A 21,279-nucleotide genomic window follows, 5' to 3' on the forward strand; every position below is an offset into this window, starting at 1 on the left:
ACTACTGCATTGAGTATAGTTCTCAAAAGGGGGTTAACCACAGTAGGAGAATTTAAACTTATTAAGTTATCAGGGCCCGAATTAGTGCAACCAAGAGTACTAACAACGCTAGCGGACTTTTTCCTTTTAGGAGAAACATCTAAAAATTCGAAGGTATTAACAATTTTTTCAATTCTATCGAAATTTTGTGATACAGAGTTAAAACTTTTTTTAAGGTTTAGAATTTCAGCTTTAGTGTCCTTAAAAAGACAATGGAAATTTATCTCTAAATCACTACAATCCAAACAAGACCAGCGGAGTCCTTTAGATTTATCAGTGATAAAGTCGAATTGTCTGCCATTAAAACCAGCGCATTTCAAATGCATATAGTTATCACATAAATAACACGTGATAGACGTTCAGTAACGTTTTTATAATTCTTTTAAGAGCAAGCCATTATCAACAGTTACGAATAGAAATATGAGTATTAGCTTTAGGTGTAAACGACAGAGTTTAAAGTAGAACTGTGTGAACGGTACTGTTTTTTGTAATTAAATAAGTGCCTGAAAGTATGCTCAGGAACAACGAAATTTAGTAGGACGTAACCCAAGACGAATAAAGCACAAACGTCAAAGTAAAACCAAAACTTTTAATACCCTCCACCTTAGGGTAAAGGAAACATTAGAAGAAATTTGACAACAACCATTAAAATGTCGAATATTGGGAGGTATCGTTATATGGGGGCTATACCAAATCGTGGACCTACACATGCAATGTTTCTCCAACGGAGCTAGAACCCATTATGACCTACAAATACCAATTTATAGACCAATCCGCGAAAATATGTGACAAAAATTATCAAAATACCGAATATAGGGAGGTACCGTTATATGGGGGCTATACCAAAACGTGGACCTATAATTACAATGACTCGCCACACGAACTAGGACCCATTATGATCTACAACTACCAATTTTTAGAGAAATTCGTGAAAAAATGTGTCAAAAATCATCAAAATACCGAATATTGGGAGGTACCATATAACGGTACCTCCCGATATTCGGTATTTTGATGATTTTAGAGACATTATTCACCGGAATTGTCTCAAATGTATGGATACTACAACCTATGAGAGAAAATTGTCTTCGCAGGTCCACGTCTTCGTATAGCCCCCATATAACGGTACCTCACTATATTAGGTATTTTGATGATTTTAGCATCATTATTTACCGGAATTGTTTCAAATTACGAATTTAGAGTTCGTGATACGAACTACAGTCTGCGTCAGAAAATTGTCTATGCAGGTAGGTCTTCGTATAGGTCCCATATATCAGTACCTCCCTATATTCGGTATTTTTCGAGTTTAGGTACAATACCAACCGAAATTGTTTGAGATGTTGTATTTGAAGTTCGTAATTGATGCTACAGCCGTTCACCGTTTATTTCAAGTTTCGAATTTGAATATGGTAATGGCTTATGACAAACAATGCCTATGTAGGTCCACGTCGTATAGAAAATTGAAAATTTCCTACTTCGTTTGAAATGGTGGAGGTTATTCAAAGGTCGGCCCGGCCGAACTTACTGCTTTTTAACTTGTTATTTGTTCTTTTAATTTTTTTCGCATCGAGTCGAGAATACAATGTCATGAAAATGGTTTAATGTCATTTAAGCCCTTTTTGTGGCATTTTCCGTCACTTTGGTCAAAACTTCCGGCAAAAAACGGGCATTGTCTTAAAGAGCTGAATGAGTCTGAGGCTGCCCTACAAAAAGAAATCGATGTTGCTGTAGCCAAATCGCCGAAACGGAAGATTAGGCGCCCGGTAAACGCATCCTTCAGCGAATGTGGCAAGTGCAGTGTGTGCAGTCGCACCGACCTGTTGGGACCACATGTTTTCCAATCCCAACTCATCAAGCTGCGGCAAAAATAAGTCATTGATCATTGCTTTGTAGCACTCACGATTCACACAAACCATTTGGCCGCGGCGTCTTCGAAGAAAAAAGGCCCTCCAGCGAAAACAGCATACCATACAGTGACTTTGAGCGGGTGTAATAGTTTTTCGTGGGTTACACGCGGATTTCACGCGAAGATGGAAATGGGCCTCATCACTCATGAATATTTTTTATATCTTCTTCTTGGTGGTGTTAAAATAATAACCAACATTCCGCGTTCTGGATCAGTGTAGCCTAACATTGTTTATTAGCGTGTATTGCGCATGTGTATACTACAAAAATGTTAAAACAGAACTGACATTAGGGGAAAATCGTAAAATTTATAAGAAGATTACTTTTGCGCCACTTTGTATATATATACTAGCGAATATTTTGTGGTTTTTAAATAAAAATAAAACAATTTCAAAAATTTAAAAAACGATTGCAAATTTAAAGACTGTATTTATAACCGATCAATAGATATTTGCATTAAAAAAATAAATTTTTTGAAGGTACCTCCGATTCTGATGCCATATCTCCAGTTCCAAGCGGAATTTCAAAAATGTTTATAACCTATGTTACTTTCAAGCGATGTTGTAGTATATATGGAAATTTTAGGGAAAATCTGTTAAGGAGTTTATAAATTACAAATAATCAAACGTTTTTCTTAATAATAATTCCAAAATCACCCAAAAAGTCAAATGAATAAAACAACTTATAGCACTTGTTATTAGTATATTTGAACTCACAAATCTTCAGCTTCATGGTTGTGTTTTTCAATTGTTTTAAATATGCCCTACCTGGTTATTATTGTACCATGTACCTACAACTACTCTTCGCAACATCTGCCCAAAAGGAAGGTTGAAATTCGTAAAAAATGTCGGGACCCACACAATATTTTCTCTTCAGGAAACACGGGATTAAGTGTAATTACTTGTGGATAAGATAATAAGCGTTTGAATCCCTAAAACTACATGTAGCATAACAATTATAACTACATGTAGCATAACAATTGTTATATTTAGGCCAAAATATGTAATATTTATATTATTTACCTAGCAGGAATAGAAATGACACTTGAGGTAAATGTACTGCAGTTGTTAAGGGTTTTTGTACTCACTTGTTCTGAACGTATGATTTAAGTTGTCATATGTGTCATAAAAATGTAACGTGTTGCCACACCTTACTATTATTTCCATTATTTTGATACAAATTATCAAATTTACTAATTTGAAGTGTACATTTACAAATGTGGCACACATTTTTAATATTTGAGGCTTAAAAACAAAATAAGCCGATTAATTTAAGGGGCTATAGAAAAACGTCGACTTATATAGAAAATTTTCTATATAAGCAGAAGAACCAATTACGCTATCCAAATACTGAATTTTATATATCGGGAAATACCTTTATATGGTGGCTATACGAAAACATCGACGTATAGACAAAATTTTACCACATGAGGAAGAAACCATTATAAACTTAAAATACGGAACTTTAAAATATTCCGTTAGAAAATGTAACTAAAATCGTCAATATCCGAATATCGGGAGGTATAATCATATGGGGCTATACGAAAAATTAATCCAAACACAAAATTCTGCTACAGAAGATGGAATAAATGATAAACACTAAATACTGAATTTTAAGCTATTCCATTAGAAACTGGGCAAAAATCTTCAAAATTCCGAATATCGGAAGGTACAATAATATTAAAGCCATACGAAAAGGTGAATCTATAGACAATGTACTGATATAAGAGGCTAATCCATTATAAACTCTAAATACCGAATTTTAAACTATTTCGTTAGAATATTTGGTTAGAATCGTCTAAATATAGAATAACGGGAGATACAATTAAATCGGGGCTATACGAAAACATTGACTGATAAAGCTCATCTTCGAACTTGACCTGATTTCAGACAAAAGACAAGTCTTTACAAAATTTTAGCTTCCTATCTCATGTCGTTTGCACTCCAGCGTGATTACTACAGACGGAAGGACATGGCTAAAACGATTTGGGATTTTACGCTGATCAAGAATATGAGTTACAAACGGAATATATTCGATGAGTAACAAACGGAATTTACCCTCATACTATGTGTGTATAGGGTACAAAAACAATACGTGTGAATTAAGGGAAGACATTTGTGTGACATTTGAATTTAATGGTGTAAAATATCTGAAATAGGTGCAACAAAATAATATACATAGTGCCACAAAATCTCTAATATTGGAACTTCAAAAAGATGCGATACAAAAGACACTACAAATTCCTGAAATAAAGACAACAATTAAAAATGTTTTTCAAAATAGTAATGTCATTCAAAATAATTAATAGATCTCAAAACAACTTGAAAATGTTATTATTTGTTGTAAGATTTAAAATGAATTTTTATACCCTCCATATACATAGTATGGATGGTATATTAAGTTGGTCATTCTCTCTGTAGCTCATCGAAATAATCATTTAAGCTGCTATCAGGCGATAAGGGTTTAACATATATGCTGTCACTTTTATTATCCATGTGTATTTCAATATTGCCATTTTACATGTAACTCACAATTCTTTCTATCACACACTTGCATATGTTTTTTTTTTATTTTCTTTAGTTACATTGTATTTTCTAAGAAATTATAATACTTTATTTATGACGTTTTACGGCATATTTAATTTTATATATTTTCACACAACCAACAAACAATACAAAAGTGTGGTCAATGTATCACACGATGCATTCGACTCCTACATTTGAAAATGTGGCACTACATATATAAAGCCTTTATCGTCTGATAGCAGCATTAAGACCCAACAAAGTATATATTCCTGATCAGAGTAAAATTCTAAGTCGATTTCCGGCCGTCTGTTGTAATCACGTTAGAGCCCAAACTGAAGTGAGAGGAAGCTTTATAGTTCCAAGATTTCCAATAGCCCCCATATAAAGGTATGTCCCGATATTCGCTATTTTGATCATTTTATCCACACTTTCATACGAAATAGTTTAAAATTCGGTATTTAGAGTTCATTATATGTTCTACCCCTTTTGGAAGGACATTGTATATAGATACACGTATTAATACATATGGTTTTGATACTTCCCAATAACTGGTATTTTGACGATTTTAGCCACAGTTTCTAACGGTATAACTAAAAATTCAGCATTTGGATTCCGTAATGGGTTCTTCTGCTTATATAGAACAATTTATATTTAAGTTATGGGCCCTACCCTCCCGGTATTCATTGTAGCTAACTTGTTTATGGAATTGTTTCAAATTTGGATTTGATGTCATTAATATCTGAAGTGACGAATACCCATTGCAATTTCAGCATTTAAAGACATATTTTTACATGAGCTACTTTCCAATTTGTACAATTCCAAGCAAGATCTCAATAAAACGCATACAATCCCATTTATTTTACTGAAAATTTAGTTGTAAATTAAAACTATAATAAAGAGCAACATATGAGTTAATATTTCAATATTTGTTGAGTAAATGAGCCTTGTTATAAATAGAACTCGGTTTAACGTATTTTTAAATTTAACGAACTGTGGTGACATTATATACTTTGTTAAATCGAAAACTACTGTATACTGCAAAGAACAAGTTTGTAGTTATTTTGAATTCACTGCAAACCAAACAGAGTTGATTCGAACGATTGGCTAAACAATTAAGAAAGTGATCGGATTTTTCACGACTACTTTGATTTCATGAAAATGTCTCTAAATTCTTGCATTATTATACCCTCCACCTTGGAAAGGAGGGTATATTAACTTTGTCATTCCGTTTGTAACATCCTTAAATATTCGCCTTAGACCCCATAAAGTATATATATTCATAATCAGCATAAAATTCTAAGTCGATTTAACGATGTCCGTCTGTCTGTCTGTCTGTCTGTCTGTCTGTCTGTCCGTCTGTCTGTCTGTCTGTCTGTCCGTCTGTCTGTCTGTTGAAATCACGATACAACCCACATTATTTGACGTAGAGCTCCAAAATTTAGCAGAGCTATTTGCATTGTGTCTAGGATGGTTGGTATTGAAAATGAGATATATCGGTCCACGTTCTGGTATAGTCCCCATATAACGGTACCTCCCGATATTCGGTATTTTGATGATTTATGCCACGTTTTTTCACGGATTTGTCTTAAAATTGGTATTTGTAGGTCATAGCAGGTCCCTGATCGTGTGGCAAAACATTGCATGTATAGGTCCACGTTGTGGTATAGCCCCCATATAACGGTACCTCCAGATATTCGGTAATTTGATGGTTTTTACCACATTTTTTCACTGATTTGCCTAAAAATTGGTATTTGTGGGTCATAATGGGTCCTAGTTCGTGTGGCGAAACATTGTAATTATAGGTCCACGTTATGGTATAGCCCCCATATAACGGGACCTCCCGATATTCGGTAATTTGATGATTTTTGCCACATTTTTTTCACGGATTTGTCTGAAATTTGGTATTTGTTGGTCATAATTGGTTCCAGCTTCGGTGGCGAAACATTGCATGCATGGGTCCATTATTTGATATAGCCCCCATATAAAGGTACCTCCCAATATTCGGTATTTTGATGGTTTTTGCCACATTTTTTCACTGATTTGTCTATAAATTGGTATTTGTGGGCCATAATGGGTCCTAGTTCGTGTGGCGAAATTATAGGTCCACGTTTTGGTGTAGCCCCCATATTACGGTACCTCCCCATAATCGGCATTTTAATGGTTTTTGCCACATTTCTTCTAATGTTTATTTTACCCTAAGGTGGAGGGTATTAAAAGTTTGGCCCGGCCGAACTTAATGTTTTTTTACTTGTTTTTTCTTCCAGATAGTTTTAATAACAAAAATATATATTTATACCCTACACCACAAGGTGGTCAGGGTATTATGTCTTTGTGCATTTGTTTGTAACAGGCAAAAGGAAACGAGATAGACCCATAGTTCCTTTTGATGATCTGCATAGAATCACATTCTGAGTCGATTTATGCATGTCCGTCCGTCCGTCTGTCCGTCCGTCCGCACAGATCACTTGTTTGGCCCAAGGACGAACCCTACTGAAATTGGAAATAATCGGTCAAAATTTAGATATAGCTCCCATATATATCTTCGTCCGATTTGCATTTTATTGTGCACCAAACGTGTAATATCAGCCCGAATAGTATGGAATTTTGCACATACAACCAAATTAGGCCTGAAAATAAGTATGTCAAATTTGATCGAAATCGGTTCAGATGTAGCTATAGCTCCCATATATATTGTTCATCCGATTTGTTATTTTTGTCCACCGCCGTCGTAATATGCACTCTACAACAACAATATATGGGGAAATATATCAAATACAGCTCAGAAATACATTTGCTAAATTTTATCGAGATCGGTTCAGATTTGGATATAGCTCCCATATCTAACTTCGTCCGATTTACTTTTCATTGTGCACCAAACGTCTAATATTTGTCCAAATAGGATGGAATTTGGCACTTATGACCGAATTGAGTCTAGAAGCTAGTATGTCAAATTTGGTGAAGATCGGTTCAGATATAGCTATAGCTTCCATATATATTATTCATCCGATTTGTTATGTTTGTTACCCACAACCGTAGTATGCACTCCGTAACAACGATATTCAGGGAAATATATCAAATACAGCTCAGAAATATCTTTGCCAAATTTTATCGAGATCGGTTCCGATTTGGATATAGCTTCCATATATGTCTTTATCCGATTTAAAATTAATTGTGCACCAAATGGGCAATACAATTCCGAATTTAAAAGATACAAATGCTTCGGCATATTTAGTCCTTTGAACTTTAAATTATAATTATAATCATAGCGTGTATGATTGAATTCTCCCATAAAAACTTTTAATTGTTATGTGGAGCTCTACTAAATTAGCAAAGTGGTGTAGGGTATCATAAAGTCGGCCCGCCCGACTTTAAGACTTTCTTTACTGGTTTTATCTTAATATATAAAAATTAAATGTTGCTGGTTGGAAATTGCATCCATTAAGAAGGAATGATTTGAATAATTTTTTTTAAATGTTTGTCACAGGAAATTTAGGCGGGGCCGTTGTAAAAGAGCAATATTGAAACGGAACCTCCATAGACAATTTTATACTTTGAGGTTTGTCATCTACCAAATCTTCTTAAATACTAAATTTGAAACAATTTCGTCGATAAATGTGACATATGATTATCAAAATACCGAGTATCGGTGCGCTATAAGAAAACGTGAACCTAAATTGTCAATGTTCGCTGTCGGAGCTAGAACCCATTATGAACTACAAAAACCAATTTTTAGACAAATCCGTGCAAAAATGTGGGAAAAATCATCAAGATTCCGAATATGCGGAGGATACTATTATGTAGAGGTTATACGAAAACGTGGACCTATACATACTATGTTCCGCCACAAGGGCTAGAATCCATTATGAACTACAAATGCCAATTTTTAGACAAATCCGCCGAAAAATGTGGCAAAAATCATAAATATACCTAATATCGGGAGGTACCGATATATGGTGGCTATTCAAAAACGTGGACCGATATATCAATACCAACCAGTCTAGACACAATACTATATATTTAGTGATGTTACAAATGGAATGACAAGATTATTATACCCTCCTTTTCAAGGTGGATGGTAAAAAATTGACATGTTACTGAAATCAATCTAACGATTAAACACAGAAAAAATTGGTCGTCGTTTTGTTCTGGCTGCCATATAATGTTATCTCATAACATACTTTGACCAAATTTTTTTCGAAAATATTCTTTTAGTACTGATTGACTATGGCGCATATACACCGTATAACAAACCAAATAAGGTATTTTAGGTATTCATTGGATGGAAGTTTGCCATTCAAATGTAGAAGGTGCCATTTTAGATAAATTGAATGTCTTAGTCAAATCTGAACCGATCTCGATAAAATTTAGCAAATGTATTTCCCCAAATATTGTTGTTACACAAACACAAAAATAACAAATCGGATGAAAAATATATATGGAAGCTATATCTGAACCGATTTCGATCAAATTTGGCATACTTATTTTCAGGCCTAATTTCGTTGTATGTGCAAAATTCCATACTATTCGTTCTGATATTAGGCGTTTGGTGCACAATAAAAGGTAAATCGGACGAAGATATATATGGGAGCTATATCTAAATTTTGACCGATTATCTCCAATTTCAATAGGGTCCATCCTTGGGCCAAACAAAGGATTGGGGCAAATTTCATCTGGATCGACTTAAAACCCCAAATAGGATAAAACATAAATCTGGGAGCTATAGCTATATCCGAACCGATTTTCTCCAAATTTGATGTACTTGCTTCTAGACTGAATTCGGTCGAATGTACCAAAATTCAGGTCAGTTGGACTGATACTGGCCATTTGGTGCACAAATAACCCGAAATCGGTTAGAGATATATATGGGAGATATATCTAAATTTAACCGATTTTCACAATAGAATATATATATATATATATATATATATATATTTATTCAGATATATTTTAATTTGGTATTTAAAATAGCAATAGAGCATGAGTGACATTGAAAACATGATTTGCATTTTTGCGTTTTTATGGATATGTACCCAACTTAACAGTGATTTAGAGCCAACCTATTATTCTTAAGAGGGACAAATAAGTAGAAGTATTTGTTTTATGTTTTTAATCTTCTTTTCACTATTAGACCCTTGTCAAAAATTGATCGATTAAATCCAAAAAGAAAAAAAATAAGTAAGGAGTTGGGTTTCTACGAAACAATATAAATATATATATATATATATATATATATATATATATATATATATATATATATATATATATATATATATATATATATATATATATATATATATATATATGGTATGCAGTTCCACGTCTTCGAGTAGCACCCATATAACGGTTCCTCCCAATACTCGTTATTTTTTGATGATTTGTGCGACATTATTCATCGGAATTGTAACAAATTTCGTATTTACAGTTGGTAATGGGTACTACAGCCTATGACAAAAAAATTCGCATGTAGGTACGTATGCCCCCCATATAACGGTACATGCCGATATTCCGTATTTTGACGATTTTAGTGACATTATTTGAAACAATTCCGGTGAATAATGCCACTAAAAAATACCGAATATCGGGATGTACCCTTATATGGGGAGCATACGAAAACGTGTACCTACATGCGAATTTTTTGACATAGGCTGTAGTACCCATTACAAACTTTAAATACGAACTTTGTTACAATTTCGATGAATAATGTCGCACAAATCATCAAAAAATAACGAGTATTGGGAGGAACCATTATATGGGGCTATTCGAAGACGTGGAACTGCATACGAAGTTTATTTCCATAGATTGTAGTAACTATTAAGATCTCCCAATACGAAATTTTAAACGAATTCGATGAATGATGTTGTTGAAATCATCAAAATACGGAATATCGGGAGCTAACGTTTTATGAGGCTATACGAAGTCGTGGAACTGCATACAAAAATTTTTGTCATAGGCTGTAGTACCAAGTGGGAAGTGGAACTAAACGAATAATATAATTTCAGAAGATGATAAACTATGAACAGAAATGCCAATATTTTAACAAGTACATACGGTTTTTTTTTAATTGATTAATTTTATTTAATGGACTCGATTTTTTCAAAACTGATATTGAAGGCGGGTTACATAGAAGTGTAGTACCGAGCTAAGTGTTGGCAAAACTGAATATATGATGTCGAAATAATTTAACGCGGTCACAACAAAGTTAAGAGATAATTACTTTTAAATAAAAATCGCTAAAAAAATCAGGAAAAAAGAGATTTGATTGCAAAAATTCTAAAATCGAGAAAAAATTTTCAATTGAATTGAATTTTAAAAATAATAGTACATTCTTTTGATAAACTTCGTTAAGAGGACAAGATGAATATGTTTTCCTTTTTTATACCCTCCGCCATACTATGGAGGGTATATTCATTTTGTCATTCCGTTTGTAACTCATCAAAATAATGATCTTAGACCCAACAAAGTATATATATTCTTGATCAGCGTAAAATTCTAAGATTCTATTTTTTCACTTTGACTTATCATATTAATTTTAATCGTTTTTGTGAACAAACTAAAGAATTATTTCCAGAACGGCTTGACGTATTTTGACTATTCATACAATTTCGGAATGGTAACTGGGCGCAAAATCGCGCGAAGCAATGCCAAAAAATGTGAATGAAAAAATCTTTTTGGCATGAATTTTTTTTTTCAATTTGTGATATTCAATTGAATTGTACATTGAAGCGAACACATTTAAACAAACAAAAATGACCGACAAAGCGTTATGGGACTCATTTAAAAAGGTGCGCCTACATCTTTCATATGTAGTCTGTCCAATGAAAATTAAAAATGCAAAATTCATTGAGACTGCAACCAGTAAAATACCGAATATTAAAGGCGAAAATAGTAGAGCGAATTGGACATTTAGTAAGAAAAGGATTTCTATCCTTCCAGAAATTCTTCCCAAATTTTCAAGATTCCTTAATTCACTTTTGCAGGTCATGATATAGGTCATAACCCCGAATAAGAGTACACCCCGATTTTAAGTATATTTTACATTTTTACCATATTTGTCAAACTAATTTCGGCAAATTTTGGTAATTTGAGAAATAACCATCCATGAAAAAAATAATTACTTTTTGACATAACCATCATACCATTTAAGCAATTTTCGGGTTTTGGAACCTTTTTTAATTTTTTTGCCCATATTTGGCATCTTGGTTTCTAAGGGGTAGAAAACCTCTTTGCATAAAATGTTCAATTTTTGGAATTGGCTAAAAGTTGTGTGGTAAGAAAAGAAATTTTGTATTATATTGTCTCATATAAAATTATATAACCAGTAAAGAAAGTCCTAAAGTCGGGCGGGGCCGACTTTATGATACCCTACACCGCTTTGCTAATTTAGTAAAAGTTTTCATGGGAGAATTCAATCATACACGCCATGATTATAATTATAATTTAAAGTTCAAACGACTAAATATGCCGAAGCATTTGTATCTTTTAAATTCGGACTTGTATTGTCCATTTGGTGCAAAATAAATTTGATTTCATATAAAGATATATATGGAAGCTATATCCAAATCTCAACCGATCTCAATAAAATTTGGCAAAGATATTTCTGAGCTGTATTTGATATATTTCCCTGAATATCATTGTTACGGAGTGTATATTACGGTGGGTAACAAATATAACAAATCGGATGAACAATATATATGGGAGCTATATCTGAACCGATCTTCACCAAATTTGGCATACTATTCCATCGTATTTGGGCAAATATTAGACATTTGGTGCACAATAAAAGGTAAATCGGACGAAGTTATATATGGGAGATATATCCAAATCTGAACCGATCTCGATAAAATTTAGCAAATGTATTTCTGAGCTGCGTTTGATATATTTCCCGAAGATATATATGGGAGCTATATCAAAATTTTTAACGATTATCTCCAATTTCAATAGGGTTCGTCCTTGGCCAAACAAATGATTTGTGCAAAATTTCATCTTAATCGGATAATAAATGCGACCTGCATTTTGTTCACAAAAAGATCCTCAAAAGTAACTATGAGTCTACCTCGCTTCCTTCTCCATGTTACAAACAGATGCACAAAGACATAATACCCTGACCACCTTTTGGTATAGGGTATAAAAACAAGTAGAAACCATTTTTAGACAAATCCGTGAAAAATGTAGCAAAAATCATCAGCATATCGAATATCGGCAGGAACTTTTAGTACCCTTCACCTTAGGGTAAATGAAACATTTTTATATAAAAGTGTCTGAATTCGAGCGTGTTTCAATTTAAACTTCCTATACCATTAAGTGAATGAGGGCGTTATATGGGGTCATACCAAAACGGAGGCCTCTATGGGCAATTTTTTATGTACGTAAAAGGACTAGGATTATTAAAATACCGAATATTGGTGGGTATCGTACTATGTGCACTATAGGAAAACGTGGAACTTAATATTCAATGTTCTGCCATCGGGCTAGAACCCATTATGAACTACAAGTACCAATTTTTAGACAGATCCATGAAAAAATGTGGCAAAGACACAATAAAAATTGTTCTGCTAAATTTTGACGTTCTACGTCAAATAATGTGGACATAGTTAAATCGACTTAGAATTTTATACTAATTATGAATATATATATATATATATATATATATATATATATATATATATATATATATATATATATATATATATATATATATATATATATATATATATATATATATATATATATATATATATATATACCTCATGGGGTTAGTGACGAATATTTAGGGATGTTACAAACAGAATGACAAAGTAAATATACCCCCCTTTCCAAGGTGGAGGGTAAAAAAATATGCGGGTCAGCTAGTATATACATCCGAATAATTGAATTTTGGTGGCTATAGCCACATTTTTAATCAAATATATTTTAATTTGGTATTTAAAATCGCAATAGAGCATAAGTGCCATGGCTCAATGAAAACAAGATAGACCAGAGCTACCATTAAATTTTTAATTTTTATGGATATGTAACCAACTTAACAGTGATTTAGAGCCAATTTTGGCAGTCGTATCTAGTTACACATCAACCTATGAACCTATTATTCTTACGAGGGACAAATAAGTAGAAGTATGTATTTTATGTTTTTAATCATCTTTTCACTTTTGTCAAAAAAAAAATTTGCTGACCGATTCAAACCAAAAAAAAGAAAAAATATTAGTAAGGAGTTGGGTTTCTTCGAAACAATGCTCTATCTTGCAAACGGTGGGTGTTAAGATAAATTGGAAAGTTAAATTGGATGTCGCTATCCAAGACACATTGTAGCAAAGACACAGTCACTTAACAGAACTCTGTTAAGGATGTAACAGAGTTTTGTGCTAAGTGGTAAGGGTATTTTTGGATTTTATCCAAGATACAATTCCGAATTTGTCTAAATCGTTAAAATCAGTTCAGCGGTTCTTGAGTTATAAGCGTAGTAACTAACACAACTTTCTTATATATATGTATATTTCAATACTTTTTAAAACATTTATTTCGTTTCGACACAAAACAATTGCATCAAGATTTCTTTCAAAAACCAATTAAACATATAGGCATCTTCTTTGCGTGAAGAATAACATCCATGAAGCAAACGAGAGATGTGAGAATTAACACGTCCCACATTTTTTGGTACACACAATAGAATATTGCTTTGTGCATTGGTTCGTTGGTTAGAATCTTATGGCGCCTTTTTGTACTAAATTCCGTCACTTATTTCAAACTTCATTGGAATCAAAAGCATATATCGTGTTTGGTGCATAAAATATGTGAAATCAGCCGAAAAAAGGCATGAGAGTTATATCCAAATCTTAACCGAATTCAATACAATTTGTCTAATTTAATTTTGGACCAAAATCTGCCACACATTCTGAATTTAATTGGAATCAGAAATACATATCCTGTTTGGTGCATAAAATACATGAAATCGCCCGAAATATACATATATTGGAGCTATGCCTAAACCTTAACCGATTTCAATATAATTCGTCTCTCTGTCCGAATTTCATTGGAAACGGCCAAACATATCGTGTTTGGTGCATCAGATATGTGAAATCGGCCGAAAATATATATGGGAGCTATATCCAAATCTGAACCGATTTCAATATAATTTGATTAAATTATTGTTGCTCCAAATTCCGTTACTCACTCCAAATTTGAAAACTATATCTATGGTCGATCAATAGATATGTCCATGGCATAATTACTAAAGGTAGAACAAAGCTACCCCATAGATACAATTTTTTTCTTTTTGTGCCTTATTCTGTTTTGAATAAAAAATACAATAATCTTAAATTATTTCAAATTTGGTTACAAAATAAATGTAAATTTTAGACAAATGGGTAACAAAATGTACAATTTTGTGACACAAATGTATTGTCCTACTAGTTTTGATTCAATCTTGTGGAAAATCCCAAAATTCCAATCCTCGTTTCACGGGTTTTTCCCAATTACAGAATTGTGTTAAAAAATAACAAGTAAAAAAGCAGTAAGTTCGGCCGGGCCGAACTTTGAATACCCTCCACCATTTGGAACGAATTAGAAAATATTCCAAAAAATAAAATGCATTGAAAATTCTGTTAAAATCTTTAAAATGCCTAATACCGGAAGGTGCCGATATATGGGGGGATATACGCTATTGTGGACCTATATAGACAAATCTATGTCTGGGGGTAAAGTACTCACAAGGAACTCTTTGTGTGGATTTTCAGATAATTCCATTGGGAAATGTGGCTAAAATCATCAAAATTCCGAATATCGGGGGTACTGTTATATAAGGGATATACGATATTGTGGACCTATATAGACAAATAACTTTCAGGGGTTAAAGTGCTCACAAAGAAATCCTTGTGTGGATTTTCAGAGAATACCATTGGAATATATAGCTAAAATCATCAAAATACCGAATAAAGGGGGTACCGTTATATGGGGGCTATACGATATCGTTAACCTATATAGAGAACTCTATTTCAGGGGATAAAGTGCTCACAAAGAACCCCTTGTGTGGAATTTCAGACAATACGATTGGAAAATGTGGCTAAAATCATCAAAATACCGAATATCGCGGGGTACCGTTATATGGGGGATATATGATATCGTGGACCTATACCGACAATTCCGTTTCAGGGGTAAAGTGCTCACAAAGAACTCTTTGTGTGGATTTTCAGACAATACGATTGGAAAATGTGGCTAAAATCATCAAAATACCGAATATCGCGGGGTACCATTATATGGGGGCTATACGTTATCGTTAACCTATATAGAGAATTCTCTGTCGGGTGGTAAAGTGCCCCATTGAAAAATATGGCTAAAAACATCAAAATACCGCTATATAAGGGCTATACGATATCGTGGACCTATATAGATAATTCTCTGTCGAGATATAAAGTACCCACAAGGAACTCCTTGTATGGATTTTCAGACAATTCCGATAAAAAATGTGGGTAAAATCATCAAAATACCGAATATCGGGGGGTACCGTTATATGGAGGATATACGATATCGTGGACCTGTATAGACAATTCTCTCTCTGGTGGTGAAGTACTCACATGGAACTACTTGTGTGGATTTTAAGACAATTCCATTGAAAAATTTGGCTAACATCATCAAAATACCGAATATCGGGGGTACAGTTATATGGGGGATATACGGTAACGTGAACCTATATAGATAATTCTCTGCCGAGGTATAAAGTACCCACAAGGAACTCCTTGTGTGGATTTTCAGACAATTCCGTTGAAAAATGTGGGTAAAATCATCAAAATACCGAATATCGTGGGGTACCGATATATGGGGGATATACGATATCGTGGACCTGTATAGACAATTCTCTCTCAGGTGGTGAAGTACTCACATGGAACTACTTGTGTGGAATTTCAGACAATTCCATTGAAAAATGTGGATAAAATCATCAAAATACCAAATATCGGGGGAACCATTATATGGGGCTATACAATATCGTGGACCTATATAGATAATTCTCTGCCGAGGTATAAAGTACCCACAAGGAACTCCATGTGTGGATTTTCAGACAATTCCGTTGAAAAATGTGGCTAACATCATCAAAATACCGAATGTCGGGGGTACCCCATATAACGGTTCCCCCGATATCTGGTATTTTGATGATTTTAGCCACATTTTTTCAATGGAATTGTATGAAAATCCACACAAGCAGTACTCTGAGAGCACCTTACCTCCTGAAAGAGAATTATCTATATAGGTCCACGATATCGTATAGCCCCCATATAACGATTTTAGCCACATTTTCTAATGGAATTGTATAAAAATCCACACAAGGAGTTCTTTGTGAGTACTATATATACTTTACCCCCTCACAGGGAGTTCTTTATATAGGTCCATGATATCGTATATCCCCCATATAACGGTACCCCCCGATATTCGGTATTTTGATGATTTTAGCAACATTTTTCAATGTAATTGTCTGAAATTCTACACAAGGAGTTCTTTGTGAGTACTATATCCCTTGGCTGAGAATTATCTATATAGATCCACGAGATCGTATATCCTCCATATAACGGTGCCCGCCGATATTCGGTATTTTGATGATTTTAGGCACATTTTTAACGGAATTTTCTTAAATTCTACACAAGGAGTTATTTGTGTGTAATTTATCCCTAGACATAGATTTGTCTATATAGGTCCACAATATTGTTTATCCCCCCATATATCGGCACCTTCCGAGATTTTAACAGAATTTTTAATGGATTTTATTTTTATTTTTTGAAAGTGTCCTAATTCGTTCCAAATGGTGGAGGGTATTCAAAGTTCTTACTGCTGTTTTACTTGTTGAGTCTATAAACAACAAACGATCGTACAAACATTTTCCTCTTTTATAGGTGTAGACTAGCTGTACCCGGTGCGATTCGCATTTATTTTATATGCATTCAAAATTTTATATATGAATATTTGTTGGTTAAAAAAATAAATAAATAAAACATTTAAAAAACGTAATTATTGTAATACTGTAAAGCGTAAACAAACATTTAGCTCGGTCTACCAACGCGTGAACATGCCAGGAAGGAAAGCAGGAACATGCTACATTTAGTTCGCATACACGAAGGGTTTGTCCTTCGGATTTATTAATTTGATAGCAAATGCCAAGCGTTCAGGAAATTGCAATCTTTTGAAGTTGAGTGGCATTTATGTTGCTATTAGAGAATTCACGGTAGCAACATACTTCCCCGTAATAATCGTATCCTTAGTTAAATTGTAGTGTAGATTTTTCTCAATCTGAAAAGATTTTAATATAATTTGACAAAATTTACTTTTACACCAAATTCCGTCACACCTTTCATATTTCATTGAAATTGGAGGTACGTACCGTGTTTGGTGCATCAAATATGTGAAATTAGCGGAGAATATACATGGGAGCCATATTCAAATAATTAACTTGTCAAATTTATTATTGTAACCAAATTCTAAATTTCTTTGCAATCGGACATACATATCGTGTTTGGTACATAACATACATGAGAAAATATATATGGGAGCTATATCCAAATCTGAACCGATTGCAATATAATCTGGCAAATTAATTTTTGTTTCAAATTCTGTTACGCAATCGAATTCGGAGACTGAAACAAAAATGTATATAGCCCATATTACTTTCAGGCGATGTTGTGGTATACTTGGAAATTTTCAGGGAAATCTGTGCAGGCGTTTTCAAGTTCATAAATTACAAACAAATATACAAACATTTTCCCCTTTTATGGATATAAGAACGTATACATTTTTTGGCACACAATTTAACTACAGTGTCTTATGGATTTTTTTTCCTAATAAAGAAATAAGGTTGTTAAACTTTTCAAAACGCCAACGGCTAAGACGCAGCATTCTTTTCCCGGTATACAAACAGCGATATCTAATTTGGTAACATGAACAAGACTCTGTAAAAAAACTTAAATTTGAAGTGAAAAAATCGGCAGAAAACTGCTAGTAAATTAGGTGGGAAAAACCATGGTAGATAGTGAACCATGGTAGAAGAATACAGCTGTATATCTTCAATGATTTATTTCGCAACAAAATGGGTTAATATTTCTCATACATACGAATTGAACATTTTATAAGCAATTTTTATATTATTAAACACAAATACAACCAAATTTGACGTGTAAGCCGTACAAATAAAAATTGATTCATTGTACTTTGGGGCTACAACATTACAATCTAAAGTCTTACACTCTCAAAAATAAGCAATTTAACTAGTTGTTATGATTTTTTAAAAGCATCACTTTTCTAAGATTTTCAAAGATCGAAATTTTACACCATTTTTAAATACAAATATCTATCCCCCACAAACGTCAAAAATATAAATTTAGATGTCAGCTTAATTTTGAAAATGCTTTAAATAGGTTCCAATAGTATTTATGTTTTGACGTTAAAAGAGCGCCATAAGATTATAACCAAGCTACCAAGGCAAAAAACAATATTCAACTGTATATACCTAAAAATGTAATCAAGTATTTTGAACATATGGTTCAAAAGAAGGCAAATTTCATGAGGAGCTCTTATACAATTTGTGGGACGTGTTAATTCTCACATCTCTAGTTTGCTTCATGGATTTTATTCGAAAAAGCAAAGAAGTTGTCCATATGTATAATTGGTTTTGCAAAGAAAACCTGTTTTGGACACAGCACATACTAATGTAATTGTTATGTGTCGAAATATTGTTGTTAAACAATTGAAATTTAGATAAAATAAATAATTCAGTTTAAGAAAACAAAACAGTACATTCATTCACCTCTTTTAACAAATTTATGACGTATGTGCATTCGTATGTGTATGTTTTTGTGTCCATAGAAATATTCGTTGTTCATGGTGATGACGTACTTTATCGTCGCCAACAAATTTATTTAAACACTGAAATATTATCTTCAAATATGTTATACTACCAAAAAAAATTCTCAACACTGCGATATATTGTACTAGGTCGTACTACTTACCTATCGCCAAGGTATATCATACTTACATACATATGAATGTTTTTTAGTAAATATGTGTGTTAGCATATTTATTTATTTCTTTAATTTCCTCCTTTGTACCACACACAACACCTGTATTCACATCCCGTTAAGATTCTGTGAAGGTTTACACCATATGGGTTTGCTAATAAAAACTGAGAACATATCAGCCTCGTACATCCATAATTATAGAGATTTTTGGAAGAGCTTATTGAAAATTTTACGAAGACAACAAAATCACTATCATTAAAAAATCGATTAATCGAAACTTTAGCAGTTGTGTATATGTGCACCTATCACTCCAAATAATATACAAACACATTAACCCACGAAATAAAATTGAAAAGTTTTTGTTTTTATTTGGAGCGAGATGTTTGTAATAACTCTTACTTCTTAAACACTGGTAGCACCGTTTTTCTCGCTCGTGAACTGCACTCACGCTAGTGCCGTATTGGACTGAAAGCTTGGAGAGATGTAGTGTTGCTTAAAAACATTTTCTCTCAGTTCGATAGAGCGCATGGTTTTGACAAAAGAAATACTTTTTGATACATACATATTTACGTGCCTTTATATATACATATGATAATAGAGTGCTCGTCTTACCGGGCAGCAAAAAAAATAAAAAAGTTGGTTTAAGTTTTTTATTTAAATCTATGTATGTAAAATATAAATAAATAAAAACTAATAGCTATTTATTAAAGTGTATTCATAATACCCTAAAAATACGCGTAGAATTTACAATTACAATTTAGAAGTTACATATATTTATATAAATATTTATACCCTCCACCATAGTATGGAGAGTATATTAATCATTCCGTTTGGAACATCTCGAAATATACATATTAGACCCCATGTATGTTATGTCTGCAGGACTTTTGGTATTGAAAATGGGCCATGTAGGCCCACGTTTTAGTATAGCCCCCATATAACGGTACCTTCCGATATTCGGTATTTTGATGATTTTAGCGACACTTTTCACCGGAATTGTTTCAAATTTGGTATTTGAAGTTCGTAATGTATACAACAGCCTAAGACAGAAAATTGTCTGTGCCGGTCCACGTCTTTGTATAGCCCCCATATAACGGTACCTCCCAATATTCGATATTTTGATGACTTTAGCTATTATTTACCAGAATTGTTTCAAATTTAATATTTGAAGTTCGTAATGGATACTACTGCATAAGACAGATAATTTTCTGTGCAGGTTCACGTTTTCGTGAACTTGTTTCAAATTTAATATTTGAAGTTCGTAATGGATACTACTGCCTAAGACAGAAAATTTTCTGTGCAGGTTCACGTCTTCGTATAGCCCCTATGTAACGGTACCTCCCGATATTCGGTATTTTGATGATTTTAGCTTCATTATTACCGATTTTTTCGGATTTCAAATTATAATATTGTAATGGCTTATGACAAATGTTACCTAGGCAGGTCCATGTCGTCATATAGACCCTAATATAACAGCTACATTCGATATTTTTAAGATTTTAACAGAATTTTAACGGATTTTATTGTTTGGCCCGGCCGAACTTACAGCTTTACTTTTTTTACTTGTTTTTTTTTATTGCATGTTGAAAATAAAATCCATGGTAGAATCAAGGGTTTAGTCATGCAAACACATACTTGTCACAAAAATATTTAAAAATCCATTGTAAATAAACAATTAAAAGATGAAAACCTAGTTTTTATGCAGTGAAATTTGACAAAGTATATTACAGAAAATTCAACGGTGGGTATGTTTATTTGGAATGACTTTAACTTCTTAATTTTACTATGATAAAATAAAATAATTAAGAAAATGTAAATGTTTA

General features: G+C 33.2%; 1 protein-coding gene across 9 annotated transcripts in view; it reads right to left on the reverse strand.

The window, feature by feature from the left end:
• LOC101894121 (calcium/calmodulin-dependent protein kinase kinase 2) overlaps positions 1–19,948 on the reverse strand; it is a 162,939-nt gene extending 142,991 nt beyond the window's left edge. For 2 of the 9 annotated variants that reach the window (XM_059122823.1, XM_059122822.1), the window contains exon 1: positions 19,474–19,831. Coding sequence is in view for 1 of the 9 variants with exons in the window: in XM_059122826.1 (XP_058978809.1) it covers positions 19,474–19,479 (6 nt within the window). In the remaining 8 variants the exon portion in view is untranslated. The other 7 variants (XM_059122824.1, XM_059122825.1, XM_059122819.1 and 4 more) reach the window with 6 other exon arrangements.
• Positions 19,949–21,279: the final 1,331 nt, after the last annotated feature.

Source organism: Musca domestica, unplaced genomic scaffold (genome assembly GCF_030504385.1).
Source record: "Musca domestica strain aabys unplaced genomic scaffold, Musca_domestica.polishedcontigs.V.1.1 21, whole genome shotgun sequence".
Taxonomy (NCBI): Eukaryota; Metazoa; Arthropoda; class Insecta; order Diptera; family Muscidae; genus Musca; species Musca domestica.